This window comes from Trichechus manatus, unplaced genomic scaffold (assembly GCF_000243295.1).
Source record: "Trichechus manatus latirostris isolate Lorelei unplaced genomic scaffold, TriManLat1.0 scaffold00039, whole genome shotgun sequence".
In the NCBI taxonomy this organism is placed as follows: Eukaryota; Metazoa; Chordata; class Mammalia; order Sirenia; family Trichechidae; genus Trichechus; species Trichechus manatus.
In genome coordinates this window covers 10528993-10546683 of record NW_004443975.1, presented here as the reverse complement: position 1 = coordinate 10546683, position 17691 = coordinate 10528993, and the positions used below count along the sequence as shown (strand labels likewise).

The 17691-nt window shown below is 36.8% G+C and overlaps 1 protein-coding gene across 1 annotated transcript in view; it reads right to left on the bottom strand.

Moving 5' to 3' along the window:
• Nucleotides 1–17691, bottom strand: part of ENAH (ENAH actin regulator) — an 83249-nt gene that overhangs the window by 22706 nt on the left and 42852 nt on the right. Inside the window, exons 5-6 of the mRNA XM_023730865.1 lie at nt 17293–17377; nt 416–729 (exon numbers count right to left, since the gene is read on the bottom strand). Of these exons, the coding sequence (XP_023586633.1) occupies nt 416–729; nt 17293–17377 (399 nt within the window). The remainder of the gene's footprint in view (nt 1–415; nt 730–17292; nt 17378–17691) is intronic.

Here is a 17691-nt window from a genome sequence, read left to right as displayed (position 1 = left end):
AAACTTTAGAATATAATCATGCAAATTTCTTGCAAAGTGGTAACATAATACTACAGTATTTGAGAAGAGTTAAGCAATCTCATGAGGGAAATATATTCTAAGTTCATCCAATTTAAAAAAATTCCCATAAAAACACACTTACATTTTATAGTCAATTTATAGGGACTTAGCAGAATTAGAATGCCGGAATAAAAATTTCCAGGAGCTTTCTCTAAGTCTCCAAGTAATAAAACCAATACATAAAGAAATAAAAAGAAAATGCAAAAACAGTAATTGCTGCTTATTTTTCATAATTTCAGACTGTATTGTTTAATCCCAAGAATCTCAAACGCGAAATAGTCTAACACATGACTACAGAAAACATCGTCCAAGCTCAGCTATATTAAGAACACAGAATAGTGTGTAAACTTCTTACCAGCATTTGATATTCTTCGCTCTCTCTCCCATTCCAACTGTTCCCTTTCTAACTGTTCTTGTCGCTCTCTTTCTTGCCTTTCCCGTTCAAGTCTCTCAAGTCTCTCCCGTTCTTGCCTTTCTTGCCTCTCCCGCTCCAGGCGTTCTTGCCGTTCCCTTTCTTGTCTCTCTCTCTCCAGCTGCTCTTGTTCTAGCCGTTCCCTCTCCAGCCTTTCCCTTTCTAACCTCTCTCTCTCCAACCTCTCCCTTTCCATTCTTTCTCTCTCCAGTCTTTCCCGCTCCAGTTCCTTTTGTCGTTGCTGCTCTTGTAGTTGCCTAAAATTAAAAGAAAGAAAGAAAGAAAAAGCATTATGGTTAAATCATTAAAAAGCTATTCCTTTCATAATGAACACGTGAAGCTTATTCCTGATTCAAATACAAAGCAATGCAGAGCATTTGATCAACATCTATTCTCTCACATGAAGAAAAGCTATCTTAGAGACAACAGTTTTAATAAAATGAAAATATTTCTGTTATTAGGATCATTCAAGCTGAATGCTTCAGCATATTTACGCTCATTTTATTCCGTACTTTCCATGAAAAAAGTGCTGATAATGAATGAATTTTCCAAATAACTGTATACAACACTTTAAGGACCAAGTCTCTGAGTAATTTAATGAAAACATTTCTAAATTGTAATTTCCTTCCTAAAATATAGTATCAACTTTTAATTGAACAAATAATACATTATCATTTCAAAAAATACAATGGTTAGCCTTAACGACAGCTCAATAAATGTTTGCTGAATGAAGGGAAACACTGTAAGAAGAAATAAGCTTTGAATCATCTGAAATCTCATATCCAGAGTCAACTACAATTAGTATTTGGTAATATATGTTTACAGGTCTTTTCTCATCTAAAAATACACATATAAACATTTAAAAACAAATGAGATCTTACTTCCCTACAACTCTGAAATCTGCTTCCTTCCTACTTACATACTGTAAAGTAGTTCTAACCAGTAAATACAGTTCTGCATCTTTATTTTTTATGAGCACGTAGTATTCCACTGTTTCACTGTCCATAGATGAAGCAGTCTCTTACAGTAGGATATAAATTATCCTAACACTATTACTACCACTGCAATAGAATTTATCTTCATATATCTTTGAACCTTTTTCCAACTACTTCCTTAAGATCAATACTGAAGCACAGATTTGCTAAGTGAAAAGGTACATATTTTTTAAGATTTCTGATACACGGTTCCCAACTGTCTACAGGAATAGTTGTGCCAATTAACACTTCCCAGTCAGCAGCCCAGCAGTATTTGATAATGCCCACTTTCTTTTCCCCTCACCAACACTGAAGTGCTCATTTTTAATCTTTGCTAATCTGACTGGTATCACTATCAGTTTGTATTTCTTTGATTACTTCCTGTGATCTGCCTTTGCTATCTTTTTTACATAGTCCTTTTTACAACAAGATTATATAATTACCTATACTTTCCTCTAATACTTTTATGGTTTTATTTACTTATAACAGTATCCTTAACTCATCTGAAATGCATCTTGGGTATGAGATTTGAATACTAATCAACCTCTCTCCTCCCCCAAATGATTAATCAGCTGTTGAAACACCATTTTTTGAATAGGTTATGGCCGTGATTTATGATGCCACCTTTACATGTGTTGGCTGTTTCTGAACTTCCAGAACGTTGTGGTTCATAGATCTGTTTAATATGGCAACAGTATCCTGATGCTTTGACATTTGCAATATACTTTAATAAGCTGCATCCATTCTTATTACTATTCTTTTTGAGTTTTTCCAGATGATTCTCACACATTTAGTTTTTTCTAGGTAAATTTTAGAATCATTTTGTTAAATTCACCCTTTGGGCCAACACCTATCCTCTCGATCATAGGATATTTTATTAAATTTGAAGATGAACTAGTAAAACATTCACATCTTTTTATGTCCACGTCAATTGTTCTTTTATGCCCTAACAGTTTCTTCTTTAAATCTAAGACTTCCAATTTCCAAGGATGATTATGGAATCTTTTTGTGATTATATTAAAACCTACAGAGGCGTAAGGTAGCAGCCCTAAAATATACAGTTTGCTTTTTTATCTGCCATGATAGAGCAAGAAAATGTCTCTAGGTATCTACCTGGGCAGAAAAGATAGCCTGCTATAAAGTGAACCCCTTAGTACAATTAAAAAAAAAAAAAAAAGCTATCTTCATTTGAAACAAATATATACTTCACAGCATTGTGGGGAGATTAAATGAGGAAAACCCTTAAGAGTTCTTTAAAAAGCACCTGGTATGCAAAAACTGTAAATGTGAGCTATAATGATTATTATTATTTGGAAATTTCAAATTGGGACTTTCCCTGGACTGGCTAATAAACTGGTTGGGCTCTAATTAGAGGCAGAGAGGAATGACAAAATGTGATACTTTCTGTCCTTCTCAGTAGTATTAATGAAGATTTTTAACGGCCTTTCCAAAAATCTCTCCCCTTCATGTTTCCTAAACCGGCAACAAAACAAAAGAAAAAGCCCATTTGGACTAGTAAATCAACTCTCCTTCTCTCACAAAAATACACAGCCTCTCTCTGGGCACATTCCCATATCTAACAATGACTGTACGAGAGGAAAACAGAAGATAACCACAGTAGTGCTTATTATCGGTAGCAGCAGTTTAAGATACCAACTACCATATGATAAAACCCAATGTTTAGTGTGTTGTAGAATTCATTAACCGCTTGATAAACCACTAGCTGCCAGTTTCTAAGGGAGAGCAATACCACTCCAGGGATGAGGGCAAAAAATTTCAGTATTCAGAAGAATGTTTTTTAAAAACAAACTAGACAGAAAAAGTTCAGTTATTATTTTCTGAATAATCTGCATATAATGAACAAACTCAGCTGGGCTTTATACTAAACTTAAAGTACCCAACCTATATAAAAAAACATAAGGGTCATTTCAAATGTAATACTCTAAGCAATCAGTTTGGCACAGAGGGCAAAAGGTACGTCAGTAGTATTCTAATCAGAATATATCTGAATACAGAATGTAGGGGAAAGTATTTAACTTTAGAGCAAAGTAGCTGCACCAAGAAATGTATGGTGATAATATCCAAGTTATTAGGTCTTACAAAGGTATCTTTTACATTTCTGTGTCATCTTTTTTTTTTTTTTTAAATCAAAATAATACAAGTACATAGTTTTTTAAAAAAGTTTATAACAAAAACCAGCAGTTCACTGCCCCAATCCTCCGACCCTGTTTTCTGTACTTTAGAGGCAATTACTGTCAACTCTTCGGCTGTTTCTTATTTTCTTATTAGATACTATCTACTGACTTTCTAATAGGAAGATGCCTCCCCCAACTCCCTCACCACACACAACCTTCTCCCACTATAGTCACGGGAGCATACTCAAATCAGTTTTCAGAGTGTACGTTACTAATATGATATGTAAATATTGTTTTCTGAGTGAATCACATAGTAATTCTATGACTGCATTTCATTTCTTACTCAGGTTCTTAGTTTTTTTTACTCCCAAGTTAATGGTTGCTTCTCTAAGCAATACAATGTTTTTAATACAAAAAATAAGCTTAAATCACAGGTGGAAGGCCAGGTTTCAGTGAGGTGAAACTTAAAAGAATTATCTAACTGATAATGGCATATACGACTAGGGTGTCCTGGCTTGAGAAGTTTGTCCCACATGTCCTAATTTTCTAGATTTTCAGCCTTTAAAAGATAAGTGTCTGCTGATATAGGTGAGATCACAATGCCAGATTTTTCAAGTTCACTGATTCAGGAAGGCAGTTCAAACAGCTGAAGGAGATTTACAGTATTTTCTTGTTTGGAAGGTAGAAAAGTGTTGAAAATCCCTACTTAAATTTTAGCCTGCTCACAGAAAAGATGCCCATCTAAACATATTTCCCTAAGAAATGAGTGAAACAGAAAACCTCTGGTCTACAAACCTTTGCTGTTGTTAGCTGCCATCTGGCTGATTCTGACTCATGGCGACCCCGTGTGCGCAGAGTAGAACTGCTCCATAGGGTTTCGAAGGCTGTGACTTTTCAGAAGCAGATTGCCAGGCTTGTCTTCTGCAGTCCCTCTGGGTGGGTTCAAACCTACAACCTTTTTGGCTAATAGTTGAGCGTTTAACCATCTGTGCCACCAAGGGCCCCTTACAAACCTTTAGTGCATGAGTAAGTCCCACCTAAATTGGTTAATAAACCTGACTTTCACATTTTGACTTCTAAAGCAGGACATATGTGAATCTCTTTTAGGCAGATAGTTTCCAAATTCACGAACTCTGTTTTTCTCAGAACTATCACTGCCAATTTACACCCTGGAAATGCATGGGGCTCCTCTTCCAAGAGTTCTGTCTACAGCTGACTGTTTTCTTCACTTTTTAAAAGACTCACCTAAGACTTTTCCAAAGTACAAGTGCCCTAACTCCTAACTATTGGAAAATTCTGGCAGACTAATTTTTTTTTTCAAATTAAGACATGAATATTTACAATAATTTAAGTTTCTGAGAAAATGTAAATTTTTTCAGAAACGATTACAGTACAAACGACCAGTATTATAACCACCAAGAGCATTTAAAGAGTATCAGAAATAACTCCCCATCTCCAAAATATTTATTTCTCCCAAGAGAGCTACCCCAATAAGATGCACAAAGCACTGTCCCATAATAAGACTAATAGCTTTAAAAAAAAAAAAATTCAAATAAGTAGTTTATGTTGACTCAAGGACTTATTTAATTTAAAGATACATTTAATTCTGCCTTACCTATAATGAATAGTGTTTGGTAAATAAAGAGTGATTTAAATTTTGACATAATGAAGTAAGAGGGCAGACTCAGAAAAATGTTCTGAGTTGATAACATTTAGCATTCTATAATAACATAACACTTTGATGGTACCGATGTGTCAAAAATAAAATTACATAAATATGTTTTGACTGCATAATGTGGGCATTTCATTCTCTTTGCAAACAAATGAAAATCGATAAAAATTAATAAGGTAATTTAGGTTTAGTATTAGAAAGTTCCTGAGACGAGAGGCAATACTTACAACAGAAGGCGGTCAACTCTTGGTCCATCCTGTCTCTGAAGGCTAAGCGGAGGGCTATATACTTTCATTGTTCCAACTCCCCTGTTCTGTGCTTGGATTACTATTCCCCTTTTATAACTTTCATGTAGTAGCAGTGATTTATAAACTATTTATAGATATTAACTAAGCAAGTTCTACGTTGAGACCACAAGGACTGACTCATGTTCCTTAGAATATATTGTTTTCATTACAGTTAGCCGAGGAAGCCAAATATTAATAATGAGTAGGAACCCAAAAAAGTTATTAACAAATGATACATATGTGAAGAAGTAACTATACTATCATCATGTTAATATAGTAAAAGTATTAGACTACTGAGATTTAACATTTAAATCCTCATTTGTTTCATTAACTTCACACTGATTAAAAATAAAAATTAAACTTATAAGAAGTAATATATAGCTTAAAAAATCAAAAGGTATTACAAGGTTTGTATCAAATAGTAATCCTCTTCCCAACCCTCACTACTTTCAATCTTGCTCCCCAGAAGCAACTACTTTTGACAGTTATTTATCTCATGTTTCTAAATATAGTAATGTTGATTTTTCAGATCTAGATGTTGTCTACTGACTTCCTACCACAAATGAAGATTTACTTCCTATGTCCCATCCCAAAAAAACCTTTCCTTCACCATTCTCCCAATAAAGTCGTAATACCACCATGGATACATCAATATCTACTTCTCAAATTACTCATGGTTAATCACATTTACTTTCCAGAACAATTTCTTTCTCACTTTGGTGATGAAAATTACTTTTTTTTTTTCTTTTCATTTGATTCTTTTTCTATATACCTATTCCTGTATTTCAGCCCAAGCTTTCCATTGCAACTGTAAACCCTCTCAAAATGGTCACATACATCAGGTGGTCTTTAGTGGTTCTGCTGCTTGTTTGTTTTCTAGCCGTAGACCTTTTGGCTCCAATCTGATGGGCTGCTCCCTAAGCTTTGCTTTCACCTTGGTCAGACTGGGAATCTCCTTATATCTCTTTCCTGCGTTGGATCCTTTGTGCCCTGGATCCTCGCAAGGTTTCATCACTCTTGGCTTACTCTCTCATTTTAATACAGTACATTTTCTAGTAGTCTCCTAGGAAGGAGTACAGAGGAGGTTCTGGACAGGAAGATTAGATTGGAAATAATTTCAGGATTTTGAAGGCCATTATCTTCTAGCACTCAGAATTGCTGTTGAGAAATTCAGTGCCATTCTAGTAACCGATCTTTTGTTTGTGACTCATTTCCTACTTCACCCCCTTAAGCTTTAAGAATCTTTTTAGAATTTTAATGTTCTGAAATTCCACAGTGATATGTCTTGGTGATGGGTCTGTCTTTGTTTTTCCCATTTATTGGGCTGGGCACTTGGTGAACTTTTTCAATCTAGACCAGTGGCTGGCAAACTACAACCTAGAAGCCAAGCCTGGCCACATCCATTCATTTAAATATTGTTTATAGAGAGCTACAAAGAAGAGTCGAGCAATTGCTGAAGAGATCTAAGGCCCACAAAGCCTAAAGTATTTACTATCTAGCCCTTCACAGAAAGAGTACGCAGATGATCAAGTCACAAAGTTCCAGGAAATTTTCTCACGGTACCTATCTAAAGATTGTCTCCTCATACTTTTTTTTAAATCTCCCCCTCTCTGATCTCTTATTATTTGGATGTTGGGCCTCCTAATCCGATCTTCTTATTTTCTTTCTTGACTATTTTCAGGGCTGTTTTCTCAATCTTATTCCTCAAATCTCCTTTTTTCTTTTTTTTAAATTAATGCTGCTCTTAAAAAATTTTCTAAGTATATTTTCTTATTCTCTGATTCTTTATAAATACCAATTTTTGTTTCATAAATATAGTCTCTTAGCTCACTGATGCTATTCTAGCAAGCTATTCTTGCTATTCCCTCCCGTTTTAATTTGTGTTCTGTTTGTTTTGGTCTGTCCTCATGGTTTGATGATCCTTGGTTGTCCAGTCATATCTGACCAGCAATAAAACTGGTGAAGCCTTTACATAAACGAACTTCATTATAGGTTGCTCTGGCAGGGACACGGAGGGTCTACATCTCCAAGTCTTTTCTCTTGGCCAAGGCAAATTTCCCAAAGAGGGATCCTCTAATTTCTTGCCTGCAGCCTACAGGGCTTGGTGCCAGTGTCTAGGAGCAGAACAAGGAAAAGAGATGAACTTGGCCAGCTTTCGCGTAAGCCCTCTTTTCAGTGTAGTACCTAACCCACACCCTCAGCTGTGCCTGGTATCCCTCAGTCTAGACCAGGGAACAGGAAACTTTTCTGTAAAAGGCCAGAGAGATCTCTGCTGCATATCCTTTTTCTCTTCTTTCTTTTTCTACTTTTCAAACAACCCTTTAAAAATGTAAAAGCCGTTCTTAGCTCTCAGTTGTATAAAACAGGCTGCAGGGCCAGATCTGGCCATGAGTTGCAGTCTGCTGACCCCTGGTCTAGACTGTTATGCTGCCTGATACTAGCCACATGTACCTATCAAGCACCTGAAATGTAGCTAGTATGAATTGAGATGTGCTCTAAAGTATAAAAATACATACCAAATTTTGAAGACCCAGTATGGAAAAAAAATATATAAAATACCTCTAAAATTTTTATATCAATTACTTGTTGAAATGATAACAGTTTAGATAAAGTATGTTATCAAAATTAATTTCACCTGTTTTTTCTTCTATATTTTTAAAAATGTGGTTACTAGGAAATCTAAAATCCCATTTGGTTTGCACACTATTTCTATTAGACAGCAGTGGTTTAGAGCCTCGCTGGTATGGCCTCTCTAAAGAATAAATCTCTAGTCTTCTGTTTGGGTGTGGTGGAGAAGTCTGGGTATCTAAACACTCCTTAGCAACCCTGCTGGCGCAGTGGTTAACTACTTGGCTGACAACTTAACGGATGGCGGTTTAAACCCACCAGCCGCTCCGCAAGAGAAAGATGTGGCAGTCTGCTTCCATAAAGATTACAGCCTTGGAAATCCTATGGCGGCAGTTCTACTCTGTACTACAGGGTCGGTATGAGTCCAAATCGACTCGACGGCAATGGGTTTCACTTGTTTTGTTTTTGGTAAACACTTTGTGTAAAGACTTTTAGCCAATCCTCTTGTTTTCAACATTATGAAATGGCTTGCTGTGGAAAGGGCACAACAGCAGCCCAATCATTTTCTTCCCTGTCCTGGCTTAGTTTTAGCTCTCTCTGGTCTACTAAGTTAGTTACCACTCATCAACAAAATTTTGGAAACTAGGAAGTAGACAGCCATTTTTTGTCTGTCACGTGCATCTGATGTCCCTAAAATGCAAACACTGTTCTTCAGCATCCATCTGATCTTCCTAAACAAAACCAGACCCTAAATATGTTACATTTTTATTTAAATGTTTCATTTTCCTTTTTTGTGGCAATAGTCAGAAGCCAAGGAAAAATGTAAACAATAAAAATTTTAAACTATTAATTCAAACAATCTATTAATTTATAGTTCTAAGCTAAAATTGTATCAAGCAAAGTTTATTACACATACCACACATATATATGCACACATATGTTTAAGGAGCACATTATTCATATCATTCTCTTCCCACTTCATCCCTTATTAGCTCATCAAATACAAGCCATTTACCAGTTTTCAAAAACCAGTTTATGATACTCCCTAACAACAGCTCACCTAAAAGCGGTAACACAAATGTAACAGTATTTAATATAATATGAACTCTATACTAAAAATGTTACTAAACTCTTCTGGGTTAATATAATGCAAACAAATTCTTTTTCAATGATGTTTTTCAGTAATACTAGAAAAGTCAGCTACACAGCTAGAGTTAACAGGACAAAATTATACAGCTTATGAAAGCTGGCCCAAGGGTTTTTTATTCTGTCTCTAAAAATAAAATACAATTATTTTTATATAAACAATCACACAAACCATATTTTGGAACTATAATCTCTATTTGGGAATCCCACTTCTCACCTGATTGTGCTGTGCATCCCTCCGCCCCTGTGTTTTCTAATCTACAAAGCTGGACTCAGCCATGCACTGCTGCTAGTGGTGATAAAATAAACACAAATACTAAGTGTCTATATAAAATTTAATAGATGCTTTCAGGTTTTGTAGTATGTTTAAGTATGGTTTAATCACAGGCAAAAACTGACTGTATGGGATGTAGGTCAAAGGGCAATGGTATATACTTTTCTTATAATTTGAAATTACTGAAGTGACAAAAGACAAGATGCTGCTTTATTATATGATAAATTCAGGAAAAGAGTTTTAAAAAGCAATTTCTCAGCATGGCATATAAAGCCAAGTCAGACACAACCTACTTATCTAAAAGGTCAGTATTCAGGTGCAGTTTGTCGGAATTTCCTTGCCTTTACACGTCTACTCTTTCTGCTTGGAATGTCTTTTTTTTCCCCCTTCTAAGACTGGAAACTTGTACTTCACTGCCTCTTGAAGGCACACTTTCTCCACGAAGCCTACTCCATCTTCTGAACTACACAAGCGTGAGAGTCTAGGCAGCATGGAAGGGCGCGTTTTATCTTTTTCAATCTTCTCAACAACCTTATGAGGCCTTTTACCACTCAAGTCATGGGTTTAGAATGGACAAAAACTAGGCAGAAGTGAGAGAAATTACTACGTTCAAGTCCAAAAGTCATATATTCTCTGCTTCATGCCCCAACACGTGCATATAAGGTTAATTCAGTAGCACAAACTCCCTGACTTTTTATTAGAAATGTTACTCAGGTCTTTACTTTCAAGTAGCCTATAATTTTACTGTGGAGGTAAGACTCATATGTAAAATAAATAACTAGAAGAAAATATAAAACAGTATGTGATTAAGTTATAGGAGTTGAGAAAAAGCAAAACATTAATGAACCTGGAGAAGAGTTTACAGAAAACGACAACACAGGATGAGAAGGGCATGTCAGCAGCATGCAAAAGCACAGAGGATAAAAGGGGCATGGTGCATAGAGATACAATAGTGAGAGACAGAAGAGACACAGACAGTGGGTTCTTAAACTTCAGGCCAAAGAATTAAGCCGGACCTGAGGCGAGTTGGCCATGAGGGATGCTGAGCAGGGAAGTGACGTGACAGGAGTGCAGTGCCTGGGCTCTTGTTCAGGCGTAGACTGAGCAGGCAGACTATCCTCTCTGACCCCAAAATTCTACTGCAATTCCAGAAAAATCATAAAAATGTATATATGCCCATTACAAAGTAGAAAAGTGAAGAGGGTGGTCATAAGTAGACTAAATTTATCATTTCTGAAAGAAAAGGTAGGGAAGAGTTATATGTCTAGCCTTACATGTCTATGATTCTCCTAATCTCTAGAACCAGGTTATCTCTAGACTAATATCCAACTGTGGCTTCTCATTTCTCTCCAACAAAAGTGAAATTCTTTACAATAGCCTGCAGGGTCCTGCATGATCTGACTCCCCATTACCTCTGACCTCACCTCCTACTTCTTTCCGCTCTCCTTTTGTTCTCTCTGCTCCAGTCTCAACGACTCTTGTGGTAGCTTGTACACATGAAAGCAATCCTGCCTTAAAACCTTTGAAATGACTGTTCCCTCTGCATGGAATGTACTACCAGATAATGGCACGGCTAATTCCTCCCTTTCAAGTCTTAACTCCAATGCATCCATCTCACTGAGACCTACCCTGACCAATCTATTTAAAATTGCAACCAGAATTTCCCCTTGCCTCTCCCCAGCACATAATCCGCTCTACTCTGCTCTGTTTTTTTCCACAGCATTTATCACCTTCTACTATACTGTATCTTATTGTTCTTAGCTGCTGTCTAGTCAATTCCTACTCACAGCAACCCCATATGTGCTGAATAGAACTGCTTCATAGGGTTTTCAAGGCTGTGACCTTTTAGAAGCAGATCGCCAAGCCTGTCTTCCAAGGTGCCTCTAGGTGACTTCAAACCACCAACCTTTCTGCTAGTAGTCGAGCACTTAACCATTTGCGCCACCTAGGGACTCCACTCTTTTGCTATACTATATAGTGTCATGTTTATTGTCTGATTCTCCCCCACTGAAATGTAACCGGCTTTTTGCCTTTCCTTCCCCCACACATCCTAAGCACTTAGAACAAACAGTGCTTGGAACACACCAATAGCTAAAAAAATAATAAGTAACTGAGCTGAACAATGGCAGCATCCAAAGTCCAGAATGGGCAGTGCAGCAATATCCAGCTGATTAATAAACACACTCACTGTCTGAAGAACCACTGTGCCAGTCATCCATCCCCTCCCCAACTCTACCTGAATAGATGGAATGGCGTTTACCACAGAAGACTATTTTCTAAACAAACGAAACAAGCTGCCTCAGAAGAACTAGGGTTTCTGGGTGAAACTATAAGGAACTCAGCATTTGTGGGTCCTGAGGCCTGCCTGTCCCCCACCCTTGCACACCACGGGAAAGCTGGTCAGTCAGCTTGCTCTGACCACTGGCACAGCCCGAGAAACAGCCCTCTCAGTCAGGGAAGGGTCCTGAGCAGCAGGGAACAAACCTCCACAGTGCAAGAGGAACCTAAGCCCAGAAATGGTATCATTCAACCTAATTCTTCTTTAGAAATAAATGGACCACTAAAGGTTACCAGATGTTTCCATAAAACCAAGAAGACAAACAAACAAAACCACCAAGTCCACAGGAGGGAGATAATGCAAACAAAGAACAAGAAACAAGGAGACCTGAAATGCAGCCGTCAGTTCAGAACTGGCTATTATGAAAGAAGAATAATCGCAAAACAAGAAAAAGCTCTTGGAGATTAGAATCAAATTTTCCAGAGAAGATCTACTGTGCTGTCTAATTAGGTAGCCATGTGCCACATGCGGCTACCGAGCACTTGAAATGAGGTTAGTCTGAACAGAAATGTCCTGTAACTATAAAATACACCCTAAAGTTTGAAGACTTAGTATGAAAAATAGAATGTAAAGTAGCCTATTAATAATTTTATATTGATTTCATGTTGAAGGGGTGATACTTTAGATACACTGGGTTAAATAAAATGTATTATTAAAATTAATTTCACTACTTTAATACAGCTATTAGAAAAATTGTAATTACATATGGCTTATATTATATTTCTACTGAACAGTCCTGGTTTAGAATACAAGGTAAAGAAAACTGCCAAGAAGACAGAACAAGAAGAGGGAGGGAGAAAATCAAAGAAAAGATAAAGGTTATAAGGAAATAACCCAGAAGGTGCAGCATTTGACCATTAAGAGCTCCCAAAACACAGCACACAGAGAAAACAGAGACAAGTCAAAAAAATTAATAAAAAAGAAAAAACTTTTTTTTTTTAAAGGGTTGTGAATAAATCTTCAAATAGAAAAGATCCATTGAGGTACTGAGCTAGATAAATGAGGGAAAAAACCATAACCAGCCATACTTTTGTAAATACTCAAGACTACTATGGTTAATAAGAAGGTTTAAAAGGATTCTAGAAAAGAAAGAAAACAGACCACCTGCAAACATAAAGACAGAGATTTAATGACAGTTACAGAAAAGACAGCAAATGTATAAACCGTGAAAATAAAACCACCTGGTGGAATGGAAGAGGGATGTTGCTGCTAGATGCCGTTGAGTTGGTTCCGATTCATAGCAACGCTATAGAACAGAGTAGAACTGCCCCATAGGGTTTCCAAGGAGTGGCTGATGGACTTGAATTGCTCACCTTTTGGTTAGCAGCAGAGCTCTTAACCACTGCACCACCAGGGCCCCGGAAGAGGGATAGGGAGGTGCAACACTCACTCCTCTAACAAAGTAAGCAGTGAAGAGATACAGTCTGAAGTTAATGTAACAAGATACAAGTTATAAAAAGAAACCAACAGCAGAAATACAAATAGTAACTATCACTAACTGGCATGGGAAGGGAAGAAGTCTTCATTTTTCATGGTGGACAGTCAATAGCTATAATCTACAGCCCCGGTGGCACAGTTGTTAAGAGCTCAGCTGCTAACAGAAAGGTCAGCGGTTTGAACCCACCACCCGCTCTGCGCAAAAAAACACCTGCTATCTGCTCCTGTAAAGATTAGAGCCTAGGAAACACTATGGGGCAGTTTTACTCTGTACCACAGGGTCACTATGAGTCGGAATCAACTCGATGGCACACAACAACATAATATGATTAACTAAGAAACAGAAACATATTATTTAGCGTTACGGAGGGAGCCACCAAAAGTATTAAAAGCAGAAACGGTTAAAAGTGATTAATTCTGAAAGTAAGAATGAGGAGAAAGGCACAATCGTGTAGGAGATTCCACCTCCCTCCCATTTTATGTCCTTCTGTACAGTTTGAGATTTTCTTTGCCACATGCAAAAGAGTTAAAAAATTAATCTGGCAGTAACAAAGTAGGAAGAACTGGAAAGGAATTATGCTAAACACAGAAAAATCAACTAAGAAACTATAATAACGATACATGCATAATAGGGTAAGTACTGAAGAAAGCTATTAGTAATGAGAATGTCAAAACAGCAAATCCACTAGGCTTCTAGAGAAAGGAATAATAAGATGTACTTGAATAGGTATCTTGAATAAGTTGAAATTTTGGGAGAAATATTAAAAAGAAGGAATGTACATGAAGAATGAGATCATAACAGTTTAAATGGAGGATATCCAAATGGATGAGTTCTACAATAGGAATTCTCACTGAGAATCCGTTATTGGAATTTAGGGGGTCTGTGATCCTCTAAAGAGCTCTGGTGGCACAGTGGTTAAGAGCTTGAATTCACCAGCTGTGTCCCTGAAAACCCCATGGGGCAGTTCTACTCTGTCCTATAGAGTCGCTATGAGTTGGAATCAACTGGATGGCAATGGGTTTGGTTTGGTTTTTTTTTTTTTGGTGACCCTCTGAAATGATATGCAAATTTTTGTATGTAACTGCACATATGCAATTGAAGGGTAGGAAGGTTGGGGCAGGCAGCAGTCCACTGCTTTCTTCAAATTCTCAAAAGCGTCCATGACAGTACTCTATTTAGCTGAAAATACGGATCTGGATCAAAAGTAGACGATCACATCAACAACAACAAAGATAGCTAAGTACAGAGTTTTGTATAAGGGGGTAAAAAAAAGAGGTGCAGGAAAGGTAAAAGGATATTAGCAATAAGAAGAAACTAGAGACTATCAAAAGCAACACAGAGAAGTGGTAGATGAAGATTACATAGAGAAGAAATTTAAACTAGAAGTAAGTCAATGGTGGAAGCAGCATGTTCAGTAGACTTATGGCGATAAAACGCATAGTTCACGAGATTAGAAAGGAATGGCGTTGAGATTAATAATGAGAGAGAGACAGAGAAAGAAAGAAATTGATCAACATCTTGTGGAAGGTTTATTTAAAAGAAGAGTCTTGTGCAGGACTGGACAGAAAATATTTCTTAAAATTCATATAAATTTCCCAGAAATTTGGATTTCACTCCTCAAAATGACTGAGTTAAAGTCTTCAACTAAATAAATCAGTATAAAACAACATCCTCCACTTAAAACAATCTAGAGTCGATTCTCATTATCTGCAGTAGTTACGCTTCTGTAAAGTTGCCTGGAATACTGAACTAGCAAGTACAGAACCAGTCTTGGGTCTAAGCTGGGATCGTGCATGTTGGGCCGTTTAAGTTCTTCACCGCTTTGTACATGCACATGTCAGTGAATGGCTAAGAAGCACCCCAGTATTGACTTTTGGGCTACCAATAAATTTTACTGAGTAGAAAAATTCATAAATACTGATGGAATCCACGAATAATGAGTATTCAAACATTAACCCTTTAGAAGGAACTACTTACATACAAATAAAAAACCTCAGGTTCAGATGAGCATTGCTACGGCTAAGCACTTTGATAGGGGAAATAATCTACATGGGGTATAGTTTTCATAACAATTACTAAAACTTCACTCAATACCCATCTCCAACTCTTGAGTGTGAGCTGCTGGTTTCTGACAGCCACAGTGCTGGGGGTCGCCCATCTGTGACCCTCCACCACAAGGCAGTAGTAACCGTACATAGTCTCTGTGTCTGTTCTTTATTTCCCTGGCCTCCAGCAACCATCTCAGGGATAACTTGCTTGCCCACTCTTATATGTGTGGGTTCTCTCCTGGTTCTTCCTATTATCTGCAAATGTATTTGTCTCTCAGTGATACTATGGTCTATCTTTTATTACTCTTCTGTTTTACGGAGTGTGTGTGTATGTTGTGTACAGTATCATTACAATTTCTAACTCTTGGAATTATCCTGGTATGTTTAAATTTAAATATGAAACCAAAATGATTATATCCCTTAAACTTATCTTATTTTTATCTACAGAAAGTTTTATTTGTATCTGGTTAGGGCATCACTCAAAAATCTTAGATGGATTATCATCATACTTGGTGGGTATTTCCAGTGATTTGACTGAATATATAGGCTCTGCAGGAAAAACAAAATTCATTTTGGGAGAAGACCCCAGGAGATCCTTTCTCAAGAGCTAAGTACTTGTTCTCCAGAGCAGCTGAGACTGAACAGTAACAAGAGACCCCTCTGACTGCCTGCTCTCAGGGGAACTTGACATATGTATTAAGCTAACGTAGACAGAGAATGAAAACAAAGAATGTTTTCAAATGTAAGATCCAAACCAAAGCTCAAAAGAAGAAATGAATTACTGGCTTGCTGTGGAGCAAACGTTTCTCAATCGGAAAAGTTCATCTATATAGTGGTCTGTCTAGCAAAGGTTATCAATAGGACAAAATAGGGATTAAAAACATCAGTCATCTCTAAAAAGTTATCACTTTGTTTAAAAATGGGGTATCTAGTTTGACTTGCTCAATTGTAGTTACTGAATGTACTTGAATTTTATAAAACTGTTTTGTTACAAAGTCTCTGCTAATTCAGAAAAACAATAACATCAACAACAACAACAACGAAAAAACAGTTGCTGTCAAGTCAATTCTGACTTACGGAGACCTCAGTGTGTGTCAGATCAGAACTGTGCTCCATAGGGTTTTCAATGGATGATTCTTCAAAAGTAGATTGCCAAACTTTTTTTTGCAGGCACCTCTGGGTAGACTCAAACCTCCAACCTTCTGGTTAGCAGCTGAGCACATTAACCCCTAAATGAGGCTGTATTATGATTTCAAGAGAATTTCTAAACTGCACTGAAATGACAATGTTATCAATCTTATTCAACCAGCAGTTTAGATATAAACAGAATGATCTTATATTACACTATTAAACCCGATGGTAATATCTCAAGATCAATGTCTTACAGAACCAGCCACAACTATTTCAACTTTCCAGTTAAATTAATCATGTAAAGTCATAATGGTTACAAATTAATTTGTAACTACTAGCCAAAAGTTTGGTAGTTTGAACTCATCAGAGGCTCCTCAGAAGACAGGCTTGGCAATCTCCTTCCCGAAGGTCACAGCCTTGAAAATCCTATGGAGTGCATTTCTACTCTGCACACATGGAGTTGCCATGAGCCAGAACAGACTCGATGGCAACCATCATCATCAATATAAAAATAAAACTCCTTGAAGTCTAAAGACATTTTTGTATGCTATTAAGTGCATTTAAAATAGTTTAAATTTACCACAAGTGTGATTTTTACAAAAGAGCAGATAAGAAATTTTAAGATCTTGTGTCTAGCATAACAAGTATCTGGTCACTTATTAATGGTTATTCCAAATATTTAGTAATATAAGAATAAAAGTTCTGACTTTCAAATGGCTGACAAGACACAATCTACTTTCAACATTTAGATGTTCATAGTTCAGTCTTGTGAGTAGAAAGAAAAGGTGCCAACAATAATGTAAACTTACCTTCTTTGAATTTCCAATTCTTCTTGTGATGGGCCATTTTGTACTTGGGCAGGTAGTTGTGAATTTTGTCTAGGCAATGTTGGCCCTATAAAGAGAGGAAAATATTAAGATGAACATTAGCTTTACACTTAGCTGGACAGAAGAGATAAACCATGAGAATAACATAAAACCACCACATATTTACAAATATATCTTCTTTTTGTCTAGCAAAATAAAATATAAGCTTTACATAACACACAGCAAATGAAAGACTGCAACATAATACTGTCATCATCTCCAGAAGGCTTACTTGAAACAAATGGAAAAACATCAACAATAAAGGAAAATAAACATTTATATATGAAGAGCTTGAGTAAAACAAGTGTTCAATGAGCATCTGAATAGGCACCTAAGCTGGAC